The sequence below is a fragment of the Notothenia rossii genome (genome assembly GCF_949606895.1).
Source record: "Notothenia rossii genome assembly, chromosome: 10".
In the NCBI taxonomy this organism is placed as follows: Eukaryota; Metazoa; Chordata; class Actinopteri; order Perciformes; family Nototheniidae; genus Notothenia; species Notothenia rossii.
Genome location: NC_136908.1, coordinates 60228657 through 60253369, shown reverse-complemented (window position 1 = coordinate 60253369; position 24713 = coordinate 60228657). Strand labels below are relative to the sequence as shown.

At 40.2% G+C, this 24713-nt stretch overlaps 4 protein-coding genes across 12 annotated transcripts in view; 2 read left to right on the top strand and 2 right to left on the bottom strand.

Moving 5' to 3' along the window:
• slc41a2b (solute carrier family 41 member 2b) overlaps positions 1-7751 on the bottom strand; it is a 40911-nt gene extending 33160 nt beyond the window's left edge. The window contains exons 1-5 of the mRNA XM_079655692.1: positions 7624-7751; positions 5037-5671; positions 3807-3914; positions 1089-1160; positions 8-59 (exon numbers count right to left, since the gene is read on the bottom strand). Coding sequence (XP_079511818.1) covers positions 8-59; positions 1089-1160; positions 3807-3914; positions 5037-5573 — 769 coding nt within the window. The 5' untranslated portion in view covers positions 5574-5671; positions 7624-7751. The remainder of the gene's footprint in view (positions 1-7; positions 60-1088; positions 1161-3806; positions 3915-5036; positions 5672-7623) is intronic.
• A 613-nt stretch (positions 7752-8364) lies between these two features.
• Positions 8365-11082, top strand: nopchap1 (NOP protein chaperone 1). The gene is made up of 4 exons (XM_079654981.1): positions 8365-8518; positions 9298-9372; positions 9470-9603; positions 10416-11082. Exons 1-4 carry the CDS (start codon positions 8410-8412, stop codon positions 10590-10592), a joined length of 495 nt encoding a protein of 164 aa, XP_079511107.1. The 5' UTR covers positions 8365-8409; the 3' UTR covers positions 10593-11082.
• A 3177-nt stretch (positions 11083-14259) lies between these two features.
• The window catches only part of LOC307022271 (uncharacterized protein), a 33859-nt gene continuing 23405 nt past the window's right edge, over positions 14260-24713 (bottom strand). For 2 of the 9 annotated variants that reach the window (XM_079654977.1, XM_079654976.1), the window contains exons 2-6: positions 23930-24469; positions 21926-22785; positions 21411-21811; positions 21139-21259; positions 18802-18924 (exon numbers count right to left, since the gene is read on the bottom strand). In XM_079654977.1, the coding sequence (XP_079511103.1) occupies positions 18875-18924; positions 21139-21259; positions 21411-21811; positions 21926-21962 (609 nt within the window). In that variant the 5' untranslated portion in view covers positions 21963-22785; positions 23930-24469 and the 3' untranslated portion in view covers positions 18802-18874. Of the gene's footprint in view, positions 14677-18766; positions 20133-21138; positions 21260-21410; positions 21812-21925; positions 22786-23734; positions 23822-23929; positions 24470-24713 lie in introns of those variants that run through there. The other 7 variants (XR_013803348.1, XR_013803349.1, XR_013803347.1 and 4 more) reach the window with 7 other exon arrangements.
• On the top strand, positions 14671-16608 carry LOC307022270 (uncharacterized protein). Its single transcript, XM_079654975.1, has 4 exons — positions 14671-14901; positions 14980-15392; positions 15489-15949; positions 16032-16608. Exons 2-4 carry the CDS (start codon positions 15309-15311, stop codon positions 16405-16407), a joined length of 921 nt encoding a protein of 306 aa, XP_079511101.1. The 5' UTR covers positions 14671-14901; positions 14980-15308; the 3' UTR covers positions 16408-16608.

The window sequence follows — 24713 nt, the reverse complement described above, 5'->3', positions numbered from 1 at the left end:
ATCCAGCCGAGGGTCACGGCAGCGACGGCAGCTAGGAAGCCCACCACCGTGGCCTGGACCTGGGGGAAAGAAGAGGGAGGGGGAACGTTATCTAGTGGAGACAACAAGCACCACTACATGTGTCTTTGGATTAACTTGAAAATAGATTGAAAAACAATTATAATGACTATTATTATAATTATCTTGATTATCAGTTTACATACAAATAGGATGAGAAATGAAACTGTCTTGTTATCTGAACATGGACTTGTAAGAATTAATTTGTTTTACTTTATTATTTTATGTTCACCCTGGAAATGGTTGTATGTACTGTATGTATATGTGTGCATATGTATGTGTATGTATATATATAATTGTGTTTATCTGTGTGAGTATTTAATTACGGAGTTATCTTTTCTTACTTTATCCTGCAACTGGACGAATAACTAAGCTCTGCATTCTGCCCTCCAGCTTCTACTACTTTTGTTTGTTTTTTGGATGTGTAAACGGTTTAATTGTTGAAATAGTAGAATAAATAATCAAATCAAATAAAAAAAACAGACTTAGGATTAGTGGAAGTGTTTCATTAGGGAGGTAAGGTGACATAAATACTGTAATTAACACCGTGAACTCCTTTACGTAACACTTCCTGCTGACGTGGGCGTTGTTGTGAAACACATCGGACCAACAGCTCAGCAAAACAATATGAAGTTACATGCGTCATTGTGTCTTTATCAGTGTGTGTGGGTGGGTAGATGATTACAAGGGAAGTTCTTACACAGAGAGAGAGATCAATAAAACAGTCTGAGCGAACACCCACTCAGTTAGCATTACATGTGTATCGAGAATATTACAGACGGTTATAACAACCATACACACTGGAATTAATGTATGTAAGATGCATTAAGCCATTGTGTTTGATTATTCTCATGGCCACTAATCCGTAAAGCGTTTGCTAGCAACTGCTTTCATTTGAAAATGTAATGGTGCATATATTTTTTAAAAGCTAATCAAATATATGACAATTGTGAATTAATTCAAAGAAAATGTGGTTGTGGTATTTATGCAGGGATGTGCAAATAAATAGTTTAGGGAACATTTGTGTTTACCTGCTTCAGGGCCAGGTTGCCTATGATTAGATTCCACTTCTCTATGGGAGAATCCATCTTGCCCACATTCACCTGTGATGGGGGAAAGAAGCAAAAATAAATTAGAAACATTCACTTTTCTACGCCTGCTTATAAATTAGGGATGGGAATTTGAAAGCAAATGTATATTTGAATATTCGACCCCCAAAAAAACGATTAACCGATTAACCGAAATGTACATATCCTATAAAAAACAATGTGGGAGATATATAATAAATACAAATAAGTATAGAGACCAAGTGGAATTTGTCAAATGTATTGAACTGGTGATCACAGTTTGAACAGTTGACAGCGGCCTACAGCTTTCATGCTTAAAACATAACTTGTTTTTTAAATGAAAGAAGGATCATACACGAACAACATAACGGGTTAGGGTAACGTAACCCGTGACAACAGAGATCAACAATCTATAACAGGGCCTATGCACAGAATGCAGCTATTCAATACTCATTCTTGTTTAAGAATATGAGCATGTCTACTCAGGGGAGAGGCGGGTGCGGAGGTGATTCACAATCGGGCCAGCTGTAGAGAAGACCCTCTCAGCTGCAATTTGGGCATAAGATGAGGTTTGAGTCTGCGTGATCTGCGTGGGGGGAGGGGCAGCAGCCATGTCATTAGCTAGAGCTAGATCTGATGGATTTGGACATACACGCGAGTGAAGTATAATAACCGGACGCAAGAGAGAGAGAGAGATCAGCATCTGCAGCTCTGCCCGTTGTGAGGGACCGGTGAGCGGAGCAAAACACACCTTTAGACCTAACACACTTAGCTATGGCACTGTCGTATACTTCGAATGATTCCATTTGATCATATGTAATCAACTTAGGCACCCCTCCCAAAAACAAAAATCCATCCCTAATATAAATATGACACAGTAAGGAAAAGTGGGTGTCATCATCGCAGCAATAGAATAAGACAGAAACACAGACTTGGGATAAGCCTATTACCTAGGATGTGTTGGAGCGCTAGCCAATAGGAAATTGAGTGTTACACAGTGATGTCATTTTAAACAAAGAGTCATTCAGACGCACACACATCTATATGACACACTACAGGAAAGGGAAAACCCAAAAAAAGCAGATTATTGTTGAAGTTTCTCGACCCCTATTTCCTAGACTCAGAATCTCCATTATGTCTTTCGATGAAATTAGTATCTTTTAAACTTGTGACTAAATGGTTTGCATTGCACCCCCCCCCCACTGCAGAGCCTCAGGAGGACATGAACACAAAGACAAACTGTTTTCTTGGCAGCCGACGGAGGAGTACCGGCTCTCACTGAGCTCTGCTGTCCGTGTTGACACAGCTCTGTGAAAGTGGAGCCTGTGTGTGAGGAGGAGGAGAGCCGGGAACCAACAGGAAGTGCCACAAACCAAACAGAGACAGAATGCTGCTGCGTGACTTCTTGATCTTCTTTCCTGTGCAGAGCTAAAGCCCCAAATGGATGTGCTGAGAAATGTCTGCTGAATAAGAGCCTCATGGAAACCTGTGAATCTAATTACACAGGTTTACGACCCAGTTTTATAGCATTTCACGCACTGCAAAAGTGTGTACTTGTGGCGCTCCATCGGACACCGGCTCCCTCGTCACCGCTTCATCTTTTGAAAATGTTTGCTCTGGGAGGCCTCGAGTGAAGCGACACATTTACCGTGTGACTGTTCGGCCGTCCTGGTTGCACATCTAAACTTTACAAGGAAATGCCCTCTCTCTCTCTCCTGCGTCCAAAATCCACTTAAGATGATGCAATATTTTCCTACATGAAACTTTCCTCGGTCATTATGGATCGAATGCAAAAAGGGGAAAGACAGCTGCTTTAAAAACCCGGTTGATTTGAGGTTTTAATTTATTGTTCTGCTTTGTCTTAGTTTCACATAAAGGTTTCGTTCCTGCAGGAAATACATGCTGGGTTACCACAACGGTGACAAATAACAAACACACACACAGAGATGAGCTTAGTCTGTTGGCATGGGAGACCACCACAACATATGATGTAACACACAAACAAACAAACACACCCAAATGTCCTCACACGTCTAGAGCTCCATCCACATCCATATGACAACATGTGGGGAGGCTGGCTGGGTGACTTTACAAATATTGAAACCCTAAAGTAGCGAGGAGAGTCAATAAGAAATGACGCTGGACTTCAGCCATGTCTTTACAACAAGGAGATTAAAGAAATGATATTACAAAAAGAAACCTGCGCAGCCGCATCGGCATAAACACTTTAATGACTTTGACTTCTTACACTTCACTTACAAATACGTCCCTGGTCGTTTGTTATTGTGAGTGTGTTCGGAAAAAGGGGGCATTATGTGTGTGTGTGTGTGTGTGTGTGTGTGTGTGTGTGTGTGTGTGTGTGTGTGTGTGTGTGTGTGTGTGTGTGTGTGTCCTAGCATTACCATCCTTGTGGGGACCTAAACGTGTCAAACAACTATTATAATGATACTGAAATGAAACACGAGAATTATGATAATGTACAAACTTAGTTATTGAAGTAAAATATGATTGACTTACAAATGATATATAAACAAATCCAACAATGGCTTCATAAAGAAAAGAAAGAGTGTGTGTGTGTGTGCGTGTGCGTGTGCGTGTGTGTGTGTGTGTGTGTGTGTGTGTGTGTGTGTGTGTGTGTGTGTGTGTGTGTGTGTGTGTGTGTGTGTGTGTGTTGTGTCTCACCGCTGTGGACAGCCTTGAGGCCAGAGTCATCTCCAGGTTTCCCTTCAGGCCGAGGAGAGCCGGTACCAGGATGAAGATCTCCGTGATGTACTGGAACGCCTCCCAGTGCTGTGAAGGTCAAAAGAGGGTAAGTATGTTTGTACTGTATGTTGACTTTCTAATTAGTGCACTAATGTAAATACTACGCTATCTTTAAGATAAGACCAACATTCATCATGTCCTTGTCTCCTGTGGACTTAAAGGCTTGACTTAACGGAGTGGTTTCTCTCTCTTGTCAAGACAACCGGCAGAAATTTTGAAAAAGTGTCAAAGTTTGAAACTGGATTACTGCTCACAACTATGTTGACTCTAGAGAATGACTGACAGAATGTAGTTCCTCTTACTAGTACACCGAAAATGTTTAGCGGAAATATCTTGTGGCCAGCTTTAATTTAAGAAATAAATCCATCGTACAACCTGGGTATTACTTGTGTTGCTCTTTTAATATATATGTTTGGGTTCATCCTAGTCATCAAGAGGCTTTAAATGACGTCCCTGCTGACAAGCCCCTACGCTAGAAATAAGAACAGTGAACATAGCTAGTGTAAACAATGCTGGACTTAACAAATAGAGCCTGACTTCCTGCTTCCATCTGGTTTATTAATGTAGTTATGCTCACAATGATAAATAATAAATGAAGGCATTTTACAACATGATTAAGTCCATTCAGCTTTTATATCGTCACCAAATAAAAGTTGTTTAAATAAAATAACTGTTTTCTGATTGGCTGATCACGTTTTGTTCTCCTTCCCCACCATGTGCAAGCACTATTGTTTATGACATTGTTATCATATGGGTTTGCTATCCTGGCTCCAAAATGGTGGAATGAGCTCCCCATTGAAATCAGGACAACAGAAAGCTTACACATCTTTCCGGCGCAGACTGAAAACTTATCTCTTTGGACTCCACTTCGAGCGATAGAATTATTAACAAAGCACTTATATACTAATAAAGGACTGGCTTATCTAAAGCCAGTTGAGTAGCACTTGAAATGTTTGGCTCTATGAAACCTGATGTACTTCTATGATTCTGTTTTCTTCAAGTTTGTATCTCCTTGGTCGAATGCACTTATTGTAAGTCGCTTGCTAAATGAGAGATGAATAAACTGGAATAAGACTTTAATGCCGCCTTGTCTTAAGCTCCTAACTATGCTGGTTGTCTTTTGGAATAACAGTTTGCAGCTCAGCTTACCTGAACGATATCCAGCACCATGCCAGCACACACAGTTCCAAACCCAGCGAGCAGGAAAGGCAGCAGGATCTGCAGCGCCATGGCCAGCAGAGACTCCTTGGGCATTTTGGGCACGACAGATCCCGGACCTGCTTCCTCATCCTCTTCCTCCTCCTCCTCTTCATCTGCCTCCTCTCCAGAGAGCCTCCTCTCAGCCAGCATGGGCTCCGTTTCAGAGTAGCCTCCATCTCCACAGTCAGATAAAGTCACAGAGGAGCGAGAGGCCCGGTCCAGAATCCGCCGGCCTTCTATGTGTGTCGTCTCTTGCCTGTAGCCGTTCTGGAGCGATGCGACGTCAGGTTTGGCGCTGAGGTCCACCATGGAGAGACGCTCATCCTGTAGCTTGGTGTAACCCGTGGGAACCATTGTCTGGAATATAGAGGCGATCCGCCCGGAGGAAACTGGCTTCAGAGAGAGAGAACTCCAGCCGCTCATAGGCCCCGTCAGGCTAGAGCCCAGGGAATCCCTTACAGGTCCTCCCAGACCCGGGAGACTCATGGTGTGGTGGAGCCCCGCAGACTCTCATCTCCTGTCCTCCAGTCTCAGAGCAGTGTAGAAACACAAGGGGTTTGGACTCGGCTCAATGACTCATGTGCCTGAGAGAAATAAACAAGATGTCAGAGGTTTGAAAAGCTGAACAGGAAAACACAGACTGACTGAAGCGATATTTAGGGTGACATTAGATCAATGGCCTGCATATTGACTGATATAATAATAATATTAATAAATGGGATTTATATAGCGCTTTTCTAGACCCAAAGACACTTATATATAAATATATATATATAATGATATTGATATGATATTGACTCACAGCTGCACAGTGTCCCAGAAACTGTCAGGGGCCCAGGTGAGAAGGTTCATCTTTGCCGTTTTACTAATGGAGGACGGTCATACATTTGACTGTTTAAAAGTCTTCTTAAAGGTGGGGTAAGTAATTTTGGAGAAACCAGCTTGAGTGCGCTAGAATTTGAAAATACACAGCCGGAAAAAATCTGCCACTTCCTTACAGAGCCCCCTCCTCCAACACACACGAACGCGCACATGACCAATGAGGGCACGAGATAAGTTCGTGCACAGATGGAAGGCTGACAGGCAGGTAGGCCATCCAGTTACTTTAGCCGGACCGGCTCAGATGATTGGTCGTGCTTTTTACAGCGCTACGGCTTCCACAGGTGATATTTATTAATGGATTTTTTGTCAAAGCACTTCAGATATTCATTGCTATCGGGATGTTAAGAGCATTCCATGGAATATAACAAAAAGTGTATCTCGAGCCGGTTTCTCAAACTTACCTACCCCACCTTTAAGCAGAGATATTAACAACTTTGCTGGCAAAACCTGTAGAGCCGAAATTTCTGATGTGTGAGGTTTATTTTCAAATTGAAGTTGGATCAGGGATTAAAGCATATCTAATGCAATTGTGATCTGTATAAAATGCATGGCTACTGTAATCTAACGCTGTAAAATGAGCGTTGCTAAATGTATGCGGCGGTTGCTGTCCGTGGTGCTGACCAAAGCCTAATATACAGGATGTGAGCTAATACATGGGAAGCGCCTTCATGATAAAGCAGCTGTCTGATTTGCTTTTTTTTTTTTAGTTAGAGTAGTTCTGTGTGCCTCTACAGTGCACGATAACACTTGTGGTTTGGGCAAAGTCCCAAGAAAAATGATTTGCACTGGGGCAATTATGTTACACTGCTGACTGAGCTTGGACAGCTGAGTCATCTACTGTGAAGAGGAACAAAATCCTTCATAAGCAGTCACCTGAGGGGGTCTTTTTCTAAATAATTACAAACCGGCTTTGAGGAAATTTACAATAACACGAGTAGGAGTAGTTAAAAGGTCCAACACCATTATGGTAGCTACAGATTCTTCATCCCGTGAAGGTGTTGTGCCTTCTTTTTTGTTGCTTTTCTGTTACTGCTATCAATCACAACTAAGTGCTGGACAATATGTTGGCTCCTTCAGCCCATAAGGACACTAAACAACAGTTAAGGGAATTAAGTAGTCCTAATTGCAAAACCAAGAGAAAACAAGTGTATTAGTTAGATGTTTGGTTTATGTTATACCAGAGCAGGAAACATAACAATCACGAGTAGCTCAACACATTTAAATAAGAGGTACAAAAATGAATTTGTTTAGGAATAAATACATAATATCTGTGAGTGTCTTACTGACAGAAAGCAATGGCAAAACTGAAGAATAGTTTAATTTCCTTTGTATCTGCACTTCATCAGTGTTCAGGCCTTTTCCTCTAACCCGTCTATCTCAGTGTATAACACTTCGACTTTATGTTAAGTATTTGTATTTGTACCCATTTATTTAGTAATCACCTTCCTAAACTAGACAATATTATCGTACGTGTGTTTATGTTAGCTAACTATGCTATGATAGCTAGCTGTGTAGAAATTAAAAACAGTAGCACAAACGGCTCCCTACTTTCGTATCCGTAAACCGGGAAAATAAACTATCTGGTGGTATTTAGTTGATATAAGAATAATAAACTGATTGTTGTAGTCGTCCAGGATTAATTTTGATAACTTACCTCTCGGGTACGGAGACATTTCATCCAGGAGAAGAGATGGGAGTCTACTCTGTTTTCTTGACAGACAGAGCAGCGTCAGACTGAAAAGTGCGAACAAAGCTCGTCTATAAATAACGATGTATCACTCCGCTTGAAAAAGAGTGGGTGTAATCCGACTGATTCATAGACCGGTATATTACAACGAGTTTGGATGCCATTAGAACATTAATAATAACATATAAAGAAAACATTAGATGAATATGTATGTTTTTATGGGATATATATTGTTGTCTATTTCTAGATACATGTATATGCTTCTTTAAATGTCTTTTTATATTTCAGCTATTTTACGTAGGCCTATTTATTATTTAGTTTTTTTTAAAGGTTTAAACACAGGTTGCCTTGTATTGTGTCAACACTAAAAAGAATTCAAGACTCTCTCTCGTTGAAGTAGGTCAACTCTGCCTGGTTGGATTCGTCGTAAAAGAAAAAAATAGGAGTGGGATCTCTTGCTGTTCTTTCAAGCTTTCTAGCTAGAACAAAAAGTGCCACACAGTGTGTCTGCAGTGCGCATGCGGAAGGTACACCAAATGTATCAGATCATTACATTTCCCCTTAGCTTCCGTCTTTATTTATTATTTATCGTCTAGATTTTTTTTTTTTTGATTTATTATTTGATTTGTCGTTTATTACTTTTTATATTGGTTTTAAAAGCACTGCGTTCAATTTTTAGAGCTATTTTTACATTACATGCATTCCTCCCAAACACTAGGGGGCGCTGTATAAATCCTTTTACCTCCTACCCGGATGTTGGTCCCACATGTCGATGAAAACCAAAACACAGTCGCCTTTAAAATGGAATTAAACATTAAGAAAACAACCTCACAGGATTTGCTGTCATGTGGGAACGGAGAAGGTTTGCAGCAGTTACATTTTTAGTTTAGGTAGAACATTTTTTAAACGAATTTTAGTGAGAGATGCCTGTGTGTTCAGCAACGAGTAACTGGAAACTACACTTCCTCAGAGTGGATTTAGCTATTAAATAAATAGGTTTTTAACCATATGTTCTTACAGGAACGAGACTGTTTCCATATAGGTCATCTATCATAAATTGGTGAGGTGAAACTCCTCTATTAAGAGTTTTACGTTATCTTCAGTAAGAGTTTGTAATTTGAATATGTGTGAACCAGTGTCTGAAATGTGTCTGAAAACTAAAGAAATCCAAGAAAGTTTCCAAGCAAAGTTGCTAATATTAGAAATGATTCGTACAAAAGTGTCAGACATTGGTAGGTTTAGCTAAATATGTTGATATAATTCACAGCAATGGCCAGTACAGTTTATTATTGATTTTAGAAGTAAATATAGATTTAGGACTATGTGAAGTCCTTAACATTAGATAATAATTTTACACGAGTCACCTCGCTCTAATAAGACAGCTTTATGTACATGGTTTTTCATTTGAAGAGAAATGTCACTATTTTATAGACTACAGTAGTGCTTGACATTTCTACACCACTCAAATGGAGTACGCCAGAAACACTACTAGGATTGGACAACCATTTAATGATCCATAAATGTTCGGGAATGCCACTTCATTGTGCCTTTTGTGTAAACTGTTGTATATTGATTTGATATTTATCATCACTATAGATAGACTATGTTAACTCACTGTTGGCTTGTTTGTTGGTCTGCCAGGTCTCAGTGAGAAGCTTCTCCTCAAACCAAAGGCTGCCAAATCCCTGCAGACAGAGAGAGTCCCGAGGAGCAGCGGTAAGACTAAACATCACTATATGTGTGGCTGTAAAACTAAGAACCAACCCCCTTTGATCCAGAACGTGTGATGATGTTTTGTCTCGTTGTGTTTCAGTGTTGGATCGGCTGCAGAGCTTCCTGCCTCAGATGGCCGAAGCCAACGAGAAGCTGAAGCAGCAGATGGCTGAAGCTCCAGCTGGAACATTTGACATAGAGAGCGTGGAGGAAGCAGAGAAGGTCATAGAGATGGTGAGTGTCATTTGGTAAACAAAAAGCAGACATGCAAACTTTAAGAATTGCTATTTGTTTGTAACCATAACCCTAGCAGTTTCAGTGTGCAATACACTTACACACCATCTGTGTAAATAAGAACAGCTGTACACATTCATTTGTTACGATTACATTACTTATGAATTAAAACCAGCAATATAATACCCATATAATAATAATAATAATCTTTATTTGTATAGCAGCTTTCATACAAGAATTGCAGTCTAAAGTGCTTCACAGTAGACATTTCTTAAAATAATCACAGAAAATTATATATCATAAAATACAGTTACCAGTAAAAGACATAACCATAAAAGAATAGGGTAGACATACAACAAATGTATTGAAAGTTACAATAAAATAGTGCATTAAAAGGGGGATAGAGCAAATTCACATTGGGATTAGACATCGAAATAATGTCATCAACAACATGCGATTAAATTCAATTAGGGTTCACAGCTCACAAGGGGTACATGGTCATTAGTAGCCCTTCAATCTCTTCTTGAAAGAGGCTCTGGACTCTATGTCAGCAAGCTAGTTTGGCAATGGGTTCAATTCCTTTATAGCTCTATAAGACACAGAAGAGTTCAGAAGAAGTGTCCTGGGTTTAGGGGCCAGTAGATGGCCTGATGTAGCTTGCCTAGTCTTATGGTCATGCTCGTCTCTTGTGTAAACTATTTGATCATAAAAATACAGTGTTTTTTTGCTAAATTGGAAATTGTTTAGAAAAGTGTATGTATTTGTTGTTTGATGTTAATGAGTCATCTAATACCTCCCTCTCTGGTCCTCAGGACGTGGCGCTGGTGGAGCTCAGCGGCTCAGAAAGCGACTCTGAAGAATATAAGGAGGATTCAGATTCTGAGGAGGAATCGGAGAGCGACATCACAGAGCCGAGCATCAAATTACCTGGAGAGAAGGGCAAGAAGAATAAAGCAAACATTCAGGTCCTGAATCTTCAGGGAGAGTAGAAACCGTGGCATGCATAGACTTTTGGCTGCGTTATGTAAACTTCTGGAGGTAGTGTGGACTCAATTGATTGACCTATGGAGGGATTTTAACCTACGTCAGCGACGGAGAACAGGAAGTGGCTGTGCGGAGAGACACACAGACCGTCCTCATCCCTATGGGAACTATGAGAGTTATTCTTTTTGTGTACATTTTAAAAGGTATGCAGAAGTGCCTTTGGAGCCAGAACAGAAACTGTGATAACCTCATCCAGTCTGGCCATCAGCTGACCTCTCGTTGTCCATGATGTGTTATCAGTTATTATTACTGTGGATCACCTTGTTTATTGGCTTTTGTTTTCATATGCTTTAACACATTATTACATCATACATTTAGACCACAGACTGTTTGTGCTAACATAGGCACAGTTATGATCTTCTAAAGGAAGATGGGTTGCCAGAAAAGAGGTGTGATTCGGTGTATGCCAATGAAAATAAAGCTTCTTTCCTTATGCTTCATCTAGATGTATTGATACTTCTAACATGTTAGCAATCAGAAATAATCTGTCATGATTAAAAGTGCAATGTGGTCAGAATGTTATCCCATTATTTTCATTATCCCTAAAACTGTTTTTTTATTAAAGCTGAAATCATGAATATCAAAAAAAACAAGTGGCTAGATCTGTGTGCATTTTTTTACAGACATTCATGGTCCCCAAAAATGAACTGTAATAACTTTAGTGATTTTGTGACAGGTAGATTTTGATGTTTAGAGGTGGCAAAGTGCTCACAAAGCATAACAATAGTAGATAGACAAATAGACAATTTATTGAGTCGTAACATACTTCAGCAGTGAAGGTTGTTTTTACATGTTGTCTTCTTTGTCATAGGTTTTGTTTATTCCTCTTATGTCATTTGCTCTCCATACAGCAGATAACAAACATCTTAAACATGTTAGAAACTGTCTACCAGACCTAGGTTGGAGTGTTTTCATGAAATTGTGGTTAGCACTCTTTAATACTTTGAATCTACTCTACCTATCAAAATTGGTGACATATGTTCACCTTCCACTTCTCTGTGAAAATCGACGTACAGGTAAAAGGTACAACAGACTAAAAACATTGCATTGGTGTTGTTTTTTAGGTACAGTAAGACCAGAGACAAGCTAGGAGTTACTCAGCTGATGTCATTCTCAAATGTTGAGTAACATGATGGATGCACACACAATGAATTATGTATTGTACTCACTACAAATATAACGTTGATACTGTGGGGAGTTAACAACGTTTTTTATTATTTGGTCTTACTTAACAAACCAAACAGCGATTCTTTAGTTTGAGGTTGAATATGGGTGTGGAATATTTACATTCTATATTAGACCTTAACATTACCTATAGGTTTTTGAGACACACCCATAGACTGCTTGTACACATTTTAAAAAAGTAAACAGTTACAGGGTAAAATGTGCAGAGTAAAAGTTTCGCTTATCCTTTAAAATTCCTTAAAACTATGATTGTGAAATAGTAATATAAAAAATAATTCTCGGCTTGACGCCATTGCCAAGGCTAGCAAGTCATGTGAGCCAATAGAATCACACCGTTGGTATCACGTGTTATCTCCCTGCCGTCAGTCAGTTCAGCGACCTTCATCATGTCTAATCGCATAATCAATGGTCACTCAGATACTAATTACAATTGTTCATGGACTAAACTTGGAACAAGAGCAGGGTAAATACGGTTGTGTTTTTCCTCGTCGGAGTCGGGTGGAAGAGTTTCAAGGACTTAAAAAGCCTCGGCGATCGGCCACGTTTTTCTCGAACGGTAAGCTAAGCTAACTTTTGCTAATTAGCTAATTGGGAATCCACACTTACCACGATTTATCCAGGCAATTGCATCATATAATTTGGTTTCTAAATTCAAACGTGAAGTTATTACACATGCATTATTATAATTACTATTATTATTATTATTATTATTATTATAATAGTATTTATGAATAAATATAGGAGCTAGCTATTAGCAGCATCCACAGTAAATTAACTTTCACATGTTCACTGGTCTTTGCTACCCCCTAGTGGATTTTCATAATATATGATCTGTAAAACATACACAAAGGGTTGTTACCTTTATATATACACAGTCTATTGTTGTTACTTATGTTTGATACAGCTGATTTTGTTTTTCTAGGATAACAGTACTAAGGTGAAACAAAAAGAAGGAAAAGGTTATTGTCAGAAGTGGGATTCGAACCCACGCCTCCAGAGGAGACTGCGACCTGAAGGCTCGGCTGTGTAATTTTGAGAAATGTTGAGAATATGGCCAATCAGAGAGCCAGCTCCAACATTCGTTAGCCAATGGCAGCGCCAGCTCCATAATTCACCGGCCAATCACGTTCGCGGCTCCTACATTCGTCCATCATTTGACCAATCACGGCGGAGAAATGTTGGAGCAACGAAGGAAGGGGGCGTACATCGTAATAACATCGAGGGACATCATTAAAGTTTACGAGTGTTTACAAATATGGTAAGTCTTATATAGCAGTGTTGTATATGATATGACTATAAGTGTATAATTAATTCCAACTGTCGTGTTGTCATATAGATTAATTCAACTATTATCCTTACAAACTCTCCGTTATCTGACCCCAGCATTGTTAGCTTCCACTGTGTAAACAGCGGACGCTAAGAAAAGTTTTGACGTTTTTATGAACATGGTGAGTCTTATTACGGTGTTGTATATGATATGACTATAAGTTTATAATTCATTCAAACTGTTGTCATATAGATTAATTCAACTATTAATGTCACAAAACCCTGTTATCTGACGCTCTGTTTATGCTTCGTCAGCCGGCCGCCGGATACTGCTAACTTTTACTGTTAATGTAATTTAATTAGTCGGTGATAAAAACCGCATTTCGTAATTATTTTTAAGCGATACTATAAATTCAGATGGATACCCGAATATATTAAGGGTTGTCATGTGTTTTATTGGAAGCGGAAAAGCTGAAATAACGTTATTTACTAGGTTATGACACATTAAGTAGCCTACTAGTCCTTTATTTACACAGGCTGCTACTTGCCCAAGAAGGTAGACGCTAATCAAATGTTTTTCTAATTCATGATATTTTCAAACACACAATTTACTTTTTAGATAAAACCTCCAATGTAAAGGTCAAGTATATTTAACATTTATATTGTGTTTTTTGTTTTAAGAGAGGGGTTTTCTGTGCTTACCTTTCACTACAATGGACCAAACTTTTTTTACATGCTTTATAGGAACTACAAAACCATATTATATACAATAAAATACACGTCATTAATCAGAAAATGCTATTTGTATCAAATAAATCATTAGAACATTATTATTACATACACAACTGTGTCTGTGCCAGGCCCTGGTATTTTAGTAATACAATTCATATTATCCTCGTAAAAGTGGAAATGGTTTGAGCTGTATCAAAGGGTACGAGTATATTCATGGGACTATGTATTTTAATACATTTTATTTACTGCACCAATTAAATGATTCATCCTTTGTTTAACTCAATCAAATACACAACTACTATTTTCAGATTGAGAAGTGTCCAATGCAGGCACATGGACAGAAATCCTTGTTTGGCCCGGTGCGGCAGTGTACCTGTGGATTCCACCCTCAGAAGGTAACACTCTCAAGAACTAAAGGAAAACCTCATGTTGTCTGTGCAAGTGTTTATTTGCATCCATATCATTAAACAAACTCATTACTGATCTATGTTCACTGTCATGGAACAACAGCCAGCTGCAACTCCTGTCCAAGGTGCCGTGGGACAGCAGAGGGGTCCGGTCCACAGAGCTACGGGACAGCAGAGTGCTGCATCTGGTCCGGTCCACAGAGCTACGGGACAGCAGAGTGCTGCATCTGGTCCGGTCCACAGAGCTACGGGACAGCAGAGTGCTGCATCTGGTCCGGTCCACAGAGCTACGGGACAGCAGAGTGCTTCATCTGGTCCGGTCCACAGAGCTACGGGACAGCAGAGTGCTTCATCTGGTCCGGTCCACAGAGCTGTGGGGCAGCAGAGTTCAGTAGTCCAAGGTGCTGTGGTACACCAGCAGACTGCAGCAGAAGGACACCTGTGAACACCAGCACTAAACTTGTCAACGGTATTTGGACAGTTATTTAGACTCATGTATTGACCATTAACATTTTAAGACAAATTATATTTTGACAGTATCATCCTCTCATGACACATTTGTTTGCTTTATTGCTTTCAGTTGACCAAGTCAAGATTTGGTGGTGCACACGCTGCTCTTGCAAAGCCAAATTTGAATACAGCCAGACCCAGAAAGGCAACAGAGGTAAATCGATTTAATTTTTTTAAATAACAGTTTAACTTAGATTATTTATACAAGTTACTCATACTGAATGTTTTACAGACCCATGTCACGGACCCCACAGAAGCATCTACCAGCACTTACCCCACAGAAAGAAGCTTCAGCACTGCACCCAGCGTTGCTGTCTCAGTAAGTGATGATAAACTCACTTTTACAAATACAGAAAGCGTGTTTGTATTCCTACACCATTTTTCTCAAATAGTATTAAGGGAATTAAAAGCCATTTTAATGTTTTATTAAATAATGTGTTGTTACACATTTAATTCTGAAATGACAATTGAAAGCTAAAAACAATTAGTGTTTCCTTTTTAGAGCAGCTGAAAAATAACTTTGAATCTTTTGAATGTAAATGCTATGATTTCTTTAAACACATGTCAGTATATTTCTTGCCTTTTACAGGCTGCACAGCTTCAGTGCCTGTCCTCAGTCCCGGAGCAGTGAGTGCCTTTGTGTCGGTAAGTCATTTAATATTTCATTTCATACTGTGTATACGCATCAGCAGTGTTTGTACCTGTGTTAAGGTTGCTTATGCTCTGTTGTTTTTTTCAAAGGCTGCTGCCTCCAGGACAGAGACTGACACAGCATCACCAGTCCAGCTGCCCCGTGTGTGGTCAGAGGGCGTTCCACCTGAAGACCACAAATGGATTCTTAAGAGCCTTTTGAAGTTGGGGCCCAAGGCTAAACTAGAGCTTCAAGACCACCTGAAGCTCTGGTACTTTCCACCACAGCCAAGCCACCTGTATCACCAGGCTCCTGCACCAGACCGCTTCTTTGCCCACCCACTTCTTGTCTGGATGCCTTACAAGCTGTGGAAGGTGAAGGTGGTCTGTCCCAACCTTGGCTGTGGGCAGCACCAACGTCAGGTCCTGGACGTGGACAGGATCTACAACATGGTGACAGAGACTCTTACCTGCACCAAATGTAGATCCACCCACGTGTCATGGAGCCAGACGGTCCTTTCACAGTTGGACTTGGCTCACAGATCTGAGTTTCGGGTCATCCTCACACAGAAGTGAGTAAAGTGTATTGTTTTCTGTTGTCTCAAATAGAATCATGTAAACGGATATTTATAATTTTTTCTGTCCCTCACCAAGGTTTGCGTGTGATATCCGGGTGATCCGGCTTCTGAGGGAGAGAGGCCTGGGTCACAGCCCCACCAGGGTTTTAAAGCAGCTGAGGGAGAACCATACAGAGGAGTGGCTGCATCGTGTGGCGAGGTACACGACAGAGTGTGTGGGCTTCCTCCAGGGCCCCGGACTGTTGCCCTTGACCTTCCCTGAGCCTCCAGAGCCTGCTGTGGTGCCGAGCTGCAAGTGGCTCCTCTCCGTCTACAGCCAGGACATCTTGACCAGGCTGGAGGAGATCAAAGCCAGGATAACATCCACATATGGCGGCATTCTAAAAAAGGATTCCACCAGAACAGGGCTCGAGCTTAAGGACGTCCCGTCGTCCCGGGGCCGAAAAAAATAGTGTCAGGGAGGATAAAAAATATTTTTGGGACGAATTTGGGACGAGAGTTAAAATAAAAATACCCTGCTAACTCTACTACAAACGGCGATGACAATGAAATCGACTGCACGTTGTGTGTAGCACACAATTATTAAACCTCCTTGTCAACATAAACACACAAAACATTTAGCAACCCGCGAAACACACACACACACTCACACACACAGACAGACAGACACACACACACACACATACGTAAGCTGTGCCCATGTGCTGTCAGCCAGCCGCACAGCTGGCTGTGCGGCTGGCTGTGCCCGCGAATTCCTGGCCGGCAAATTCGCGGGTCTATCTACGGTAGGCAATGTACTGAGTGTGTGTATTTCGCGGGTAAAGTGATGTAAAATGACAATGGTATCCCGTGGAGGAATTCTGAAATGTTTTACCATTACATCACAAAAACGCACAGCAGAACCAGACCCTGGAGCGCCGGCCTCTTTATTGACTTACTCCACTTCATCCCCTATGCCTATGGGATGTAATAACAAGGCTGAGATGAAAACCCTCCATCGTATTTAGTCCTGAGCAATATGCTGCCCCTCTCCCCATGTATAGATGGGTACCGAGCCCCGGTATTAAACGGGCTCCGCCCGGGCCGGAATTATTAAAGACAGTGGTAACGTTAAGCTCCGACGTTATCTGACTTTTTATCGGTACTGGAGACATTTAAAAAATATATGTCATATGTAGTATTGCTACATAAACATTATATCGCAGTTTTAGTTTATCCAACTCCGTTTCTAATATGCAATAAGACTACAACATGCGTCTATGATGTATTTTCGAGCTTTCCAATCCAGACGAGATATCTCTCTCCCGTCTGTGTGCGAGGGGGCGGGGCAGTTTGTAAAGGTCTCCTGACTGTGTTACAGACTGTCCTCCTGGTTAGTGGTTACTCTGGGTTCTGTCTTCAGGACAGAGTGTTGGATTTTTTTTTTTAATTGGATGGGACTTGATTTGATTCAATATTAGTAATTTTCTCGTTTGTGTGTTTGTTTAAATATATTTGGCCTTTGTCATGTGATTGACTGATTTACTCAAATAAAAAGGTTGATGAATTATCATCTAATGATTTGTATGATGTTTTATTTATGTTAAAGGTCACTTTGAATGATTTTAACTAATGATAAGTAGTAGAAAAACTAATATTTTAAATTCGGTACGGTCCACATTAATTTCGGGAGGGCTTAGATTGTATTTCGGGACGGTTCCGGGAGGATGGTGAAAAAAGTTAGTCGAGAGCCCTGCACCAGAAAGGTGAAGCAATCACTCTTATCTTTTAAACACTACTGATGTGAATAGCCTCAGCCTGTATTTCAGTATTTCTAAAAGATGTTAACAGATGCCCTTTTCATTCTGTTCTCTTCAGATCAACAAAAAGCTTGATAAAGCTAACCTACTATTAGCTAGCTATTAGCAGCATCCACAGTAAATGAACTTTCACATGTTCACTGGTCTTTGCTGCCCCCTAGTGGATTTTCCTAATATATGATCTGTAAAACATACACAAAGGGTTGTTACGTATGTTTGAAACAGCTGATTTAGTTTTTGTAGGATGGTTTTTGCCGCTTTAACAGAACGTAAGGTGAAACAAGAATAAAGGAAAAGGTTGTTGTCAGAAGTGGGATTCGAACCCACGCCTCCAGAGGAGACTGCGACCTGAACGCAGCGCCTTAGACCGCTCGGCCATCCTGACTGTAAGATATCTGATACTCTAAATCGAATATAATTGATCCAAACGTTAATAATAAACCTACAGTATGTTGAAGTAGTATACAGATTACCATGCTGATCAATACCACACATTCAGTTGATCTGAGAGTAATCCAGCTCGGATTTCAAGTGTAAACAGGTAGGATTAGCAGAAGGAATTCATATTTTCATACTTCATAAATAACTTTACAAATAGAAAGCATCAGTACAACAGTCAGGATGGCCGAGCGGTCTAAGGCGCTGCGTTCAGGTCGCAGTCTCCTCTGGAGGCGTGGGTTCGAATCCCACTTCTGACAACAACCTTTTCCTTCTTGTTTCACCTTCTGTTAAAGCGGCAAAAACCATCCTACAAAAACTCAATCAGCTGTTTCAAACACACGTAACAACCCTTTGTGTATGTTTTACAGATCATATATTAGGAAAATCCACTAGGGGGCAGCAAAGACCAGTGAACATGTGAAAGTTCATTTACTGTGGATGCTGCTAATAGCTAGCTAATAGTAGGTTAGCTCCTATATTTATTCATAAATACTATAGTAATTATAATACTGTAGGCTTATAATTCACATTTGTATCAATTATTCTTGATTTGGAGAAAGCAATATCTCACAGCCACTCAAAATCCTGTCCTGGTGGCGTGCTGCAAACACCGCCCACTGCTTGTCCACCTCCTCCAAGCTGTCCCACAGTGCAATGATTTCCCCTGCCTGCCGGTTACTCAGGCAGAGAGAGGTCTTGTCCCGCAGATCCACCAGGTACTCAGCCAGTCTGTCCACGGAGAAAGTGGAGAAAGTAATATCTCAGTCAGGATGGCCGAGCGGTCTAAGAAGTGGAAGAAGTCACCTTAATTCATGTTATAAAAACATCTCAGGTCAGTAACATTCAAAGCTAAATGTGCAATACCATGTTCAGCTATGCTACTATTCATAATGTTCTTGTTGTTTCAACAAAATATGTTTTTCTTTAAATTGAAGTTAAATGCATCAATCTGGTGCACTTTGAGGGCAAAATTAAGAGATGTATGTATACAGCTCTCAACACTCATGAAACAGAACTGTTTATATTTCAATAATCAAAAAACCCTTCAAATATGCTCACAAGCAATAACACATCATTGATAAACTCCTCTCTCCTATCTTTATCTTACCTAGTCTGCATTCTTTCTTTTTATCTATGCATATTTTACTAATCACTCCCCTTTTAAACTGTGTTTTTTTATTTTTGTACTGACCTATGGCACATATTGGAATCATTTCTTAACTTAGGCTATTTTTTACAATGTGTGTTGGAAGGATTTATTAAATTACTATGAATATTTGGGCTTAAATTAATTGCCATCTTTTAAACTCAGACATTTATCCCTAACATTATCCCTGACTTCGTCATACCATTTTAACAGAGATGCAGCCACCCCCAATTATTTAATATCATTTGCCCTTCACCTTAAATATCTAAAATAATTCATTAGAGACCAAAACCCTGTAAATAAATATTGCTCTTGCACAATCCATGCCCCTTTTAGAACTGTCCCACATTAGGCAAATCATACTGTCCCACTTTGTGAAACATGTTTCCTAAAGTGGGACGATGGAACATTTGATTGAAATAAAACATATAGATTATATTTACACCATATTATAATATGTTCTGATTAACAAACCTATCATAAACACATCCTGATAAAAACTTTTATCAAGATTATTTAATTTATACAAAATGTAAAACCTTAACATTACATTTGTCAAAACACTAGTCACGGACCTTTGGGTGGTCTTCACACAGGGTACTTCCTGTTTGAAGGTTTTTCCACCCTCATCTGTGATTGGACATTTAGATGCATTTCCGGGATCAGAGATGTTTGAAAGAGTGGTGACGCACGGCCGGACTTATCTCAGCCAATACAGCTCTGCATGCATCCCCTGGATATTATTTTATTAACTGCTTTCATCGCGACGCGATGTTTGCAGTGAGAACAGCTGTGAGGTCCGTGAAGAAAGCAGAGCAGTGTGTAAAATATAATAATAATAATTACTATAGTTTTTATGAATAAATATAGGAGCTAACATTCTATTAGCTAGCTATTAGCCGCATCCACAGTAAATGAACTTTCACATGTTCGCTGGTCTTTGCTGCCCCCTAGTGGATTTTCATAATATATGATCTGTAAAACATACACAAAGGGTTGTTACGTATGTTTGAAACAGCTGATTGAGTTTTTCTAGGATGGTTTTTGCCGCTTTAACAGAAGGTGAAACAAAAAGAAGGAAAAGGTTGTTGTCAGAAGTGGGATTCGAACCCACGCCTCCAGAGGAGACTGCGACCTGAACGCAGCGCCTTAGACCGCTCGGCCATCCTGACTGTTGTACTGACGCTTTCTATTTGTAAAGTTATTTATGAAGTATGAAAATATGAATTCCTTCTGCTAATCCTACCTGTTTACACTTGAAATCCGAGCTGGATTACTCTCAGATCAACTGACTGTGTGGTATTGATCAGCATGGTCATCTTTATACTACTTCAACATACTGTAGGTTTATTATTAACGTTTGGATCAATTATATTCGATTTGGAGAACTATATATCTTACAGTCAGGATGGCCGAGCGGTCTAAGGCGCTGCGTTCAGGTCGCAGTCTCCTCTGGAGGCGTGGGTTCGAATCCCACTTCTGACAACAACCTTTTCCTTCTTTTTGTTTCACCTTCTGTTAAAGCGGCAAAAACCATCCTAGAAAAACTCAATCAGCTGTTTCAAACATACGTAACAACCCTTTGTGTATGTTTTACAGATCATATATTATGAAAATCCACTAGGGGGCAGCAAAGACCAGTGAACATGTGAAAGTTCATTTACTGTGGATGCTGCTAATAGCTAGCTAATAGAATGTTAGCTCCTATATTTATATACTATAGTAATTATAATACTGTAGGCTTATAATTCACGTTTGTATCAATTATTGTTGATTTGGAGAAAGTAATATCTCACAGCCACTCAAAATCCTGTCCTGGTGGCTCAGGCAGAGAGAGGTCTTGTCCCGCAGATCCACCTGGTACTCAGCCAGTCTGTCCACGTGCTGGAACCCCGGAAGATTCTGGTCATCAACAGCCTTTGCAGATGATGAAACAGTTTAGAAATGGAAACATTAAGCAAACACTGACCTTTATAATATTGTGGATATAATAAAGTATGTGTGCATAAGTAGTTGATAATGAAATCTAGATCATTTGTATACATAAATATTCTAAAGTGACACTTACCATTTCTTCTTCTTCAGCTTGCATGTCAACACTTGCCTCAGAGGAAGAACTGGAGGGCAGGATCTCAGCAGCAGAGGCCTGCGCAGATGGGCTTGGGGTCGGTGTTGTTCTGCTCAGGGCTCCGGTGGTTGTGCTGGGAGCCCGGATGGAAGTGCCAGATGTTGGGGTGGTTCTGCTGGGGGCCAGGGTGGAAATGCCAGAGGGAGTCTGAGAGGCTGGAGCCTGCAGGACCCCGAGGCCCAGCACTGTGGGGTCATCTCTGATGTCAGAGAAGCCCTCATCTTCCTCCATGACGTCCTCATGCTCTTCAATCAGCTGAGCAGTCTCCTCTGAATCAGGGTGTATATCCTGCAGTGCCTGACCAGTCTGCTGCAACAGATACTGCATGCCGATTAGTTCTCCTGAAACGATAGAGGAAAAGTGGATTATTTACTAAATGGAATAAAATGATATAAATATATTTTAAAATATTGTTTAAACGTTTAAAAATTACAAACGTGTCCAAAAAGGCCTACCAGAGTAACGGGAGGGTGGACAGAACTCCGGAACCATCTTCCTTCCAAAAAGCTTCTCAAAGTAATTGTTCACGCAGTGAAGCAAGTCCCCTGAGTAGCTGCGTAAAGCAGATGGTCCAGTACCCAGGGCAGCAGTACCACGTCCTGGCTCCACCTGTGCAGTCCTTCCAGCAGGTCAATCTGAAAATTCAGGCTGTTGGCACTGGTCCCTAGAAGAACATTATGAAACATTAGGTTATGAAATATTTGCGCTATGCAACACATGAACCAACATGTTTGACAGACACAAACCTGGTATGAAGCGGTCGAGGTGTAGGTGAAAAGACTCTAATGATGTTGAGCCTCTTGCACATCTGTACGTAGGCAAACGTACCCCTCCCTTTGTGAGCTCCCATGTTTTGATGTACAGAGCAACACCTGGCATGTCCTGGATGCACTTGATGTGCTTTCTCTGGACACGCAAGATGTGCTCCATCCTCTCCCTGTCCAACAGGGGCACTCCGCCTCTGCTTCCTGTGAGCCTCAGAAGCAGTTCTTCCAGCAGCTGAGTGGTGGTCCCCTCACCACGAGTCCTCCTCCTGCAGTGGACACTTCTCAATCGGAAAATAGTAGTTGTGCATTTGATTGAGTTAAACAAAGGATGGATCATTTCATTTCATTGGTGCAGTAAATCAAATGTATTAAAAATACATAGTTCCATGAATATACTCGTACCCTTTGATACAGCTCAAACCATTTCTTCTGTCTGGGAGCCGGTCTGTTTCCCTCCCCTGCAGGCCAGGCCCCCGTGCTGGCAAACTTCCTCAGGCGGGACATCCACTCTGACATGGCCTGTGTGCTTTTGCTTTCCTTGATTGTTCCTTTCGAGTCATAAATGTGAGAACATTTTTAAATGCATAGAAACAACATAGGTGCAGAAACAAGTGAAACACTTTTACGAGGAGTAAGTTTCCATTTCCAATTCTATGATTGGGAGGGATAATAACCTGCTCTTGATTCTGAATATTTAATTCCGTAGAGGACATGCAAAACTATGACTAATATGACTAACATCATACCTAAGCATGTTTTCATGCTTTAATAAAACACATGTAATATTAATTGTATTACTAAAATACCAGGGCCTGGCACAGACACATTTGTGTATGTAATAATAATGTTCTAATGATTTATTTGATACAAATAGCATTTTCTTATTAATGACGTGTATTTTATTGTATATAATATGGTTTTGTAGTTCCTATAAAGCATGTAAAAAAAGTTTGGTCCATTGTAGTGAAAGGTAAGCACAGAAAACCCCTCTATTAAAAACAAAAAACACAATATAAATGTTAAATATACTTGACCTTTACATTGGAGGTTTTATCTAAAAAGTAAATTGTGTGTTTGAAAATATCATGAATTAGAAAAGCATTTGATTAGCGTCAGCTACCTTCTTGGGCAAGTAGCAGCCTGTGTAAATAAAGGACTAGTAGGCTACTTAATGTGTCAAACCTAGTAAATAACGTTATTTCAGCTTTTCCGCTTCCAATAAAACACATGACAACCCTTAATATATTCGGGTATCCATCTGAATTTATAATATCGCCTAAAAATATTACGAAATACGGTTTTTATCACCACCTAATTAAATTACATTAACAGTAAAAGTTAGCAGTATCCGGCGGCCGGCTGACAAAGCATAAACAGAGCGTCAGATAACAGGGTTTTGTGACATTAATAGTTGAATTAATCTATATGACAACACAACAGTTTGAATTAATTATAAACTTATAGTCATATCATATACAACACCGTAATAAGACTCACCATGTTCATAAAAACGTAACAACTTTTGTTAGCGTCCGCTGTTTACACAGTGGAAGCTAACAATGCTGGGGTCAGATAACGGAGAGTTTGTAAGGATAATAGTTGAATTAATCTATATGACAACACGACACAACAGCTTGAATTAATTATACACTTATAGTCATATCATATACAACACTGTTATATAAGACTTACCATGTTTGTAACCACTCGTAAACTTAATGATGTCCCTCGATGTTATTACGATGTACGCCCCCTTCCTTCGTTGCTCCAACATTTCTCCGCCGTGATTGGTCAAATGATGGACGAATGTAGAAGCCGCGAACGTGATTGGCCGGTGAATTATGGAGCTGGGGCTGCCATTGGCTAACGAATGTTGGAGCTGGCTCTCTGACTGGCCATATTCTCAACATTTCTCAAAATTACACAGCCGAGCCTGAGGTCGCAGTCTCCTCTAGAGGCGTGGGTTCGAATCCCACTTCTGAGAACAACCTTTTCTTTGTAACAGCTACATGTAACATGATATAGGGTAACACATGTTAGCAATTCTCGACACACATCCGCCAATACAGTGCTATGTGTCAAGTGGTGGCTTTTCTACATTGCAAGTAGCATGTGTTTCTATGTATCCGGTGTTTTAAATTGTTTTACCTTCTTCTTCTTAAACAGATGGTGATGCTGCCTTCCAGCGACCCAGGTGCTCAAAAGGATCAGCGAAGGAGGGAACATCTGGATCTGAGAAGAAACAAGGGGTCACTAAAAGAGGCACGACATCGAAGCTCATCCCTCACGTGTCTCTATTGTCAAATAAGTTTCAAAAAATCAAACGTGTAAAAATGCACATTTTATCATGACCACTGTTTGAAAAGATCGAAGCCTAGTGTGTCTTCATATCACAAAATCAACAGTAAAATGGAGCAACTGTAGCAAGAGCAGGCATTTAAATAATAATAATAATAATAATAATAATAATAACTTA

What these genes read in the sequence shown, in the direction of transcription:
- nopchap1 (XM_079654981.1), top strand. Translation starts at nt 8,410, where the DNA reads ATGTTGGTCCCACATGTCGATGAAAACCAAAACACAGTCGCCTTTAAA. An exon ending in GTCATGTGGGAACGGAGAAG is followed by an intron (nt 8,519 to 9,297) that starts GTTTGCAGCAGT and finishes TTGGTCTGCCAG; the next exon opens with GTCTCAGTGAGAAGCTTCTC. An exon ending in CAGAGAAGGTCATAGAGATG is followed by an intron (nt 9,604 to 10,415) that starts GTGAGTGTCATT and finishes TCTGGTCCTCAG; the next exon opens with GACGTGGCGCTGGTGGAGCT.
- LOC307022270 (XM_079654975.1), top strand. Translation starts at nt 15,309, where the DNA reads ATGTCAGTATATTTCTTGCCTTTTACAGGCTGCACAGCTTCAGTGCCT. An exon ending in CAGTGAGTGCCTTTGTGTCG is followed by an intron (nt 15,393 to 15,488) that starts GTAAGTCATTTA and finishes TTTTTTTCAAAG; the next exon opens with GCTGCTGCCTCCAGGACAGA. An exon ending in CGGGTCATCCTCACACAGAA is followed by an intron (nt 15,950 to 16,031) that starts GTGAGTAAAGTG and finishes TCCCTCACCAAG; the next exon opens with GTTTGCGTGTGATATCCGGG.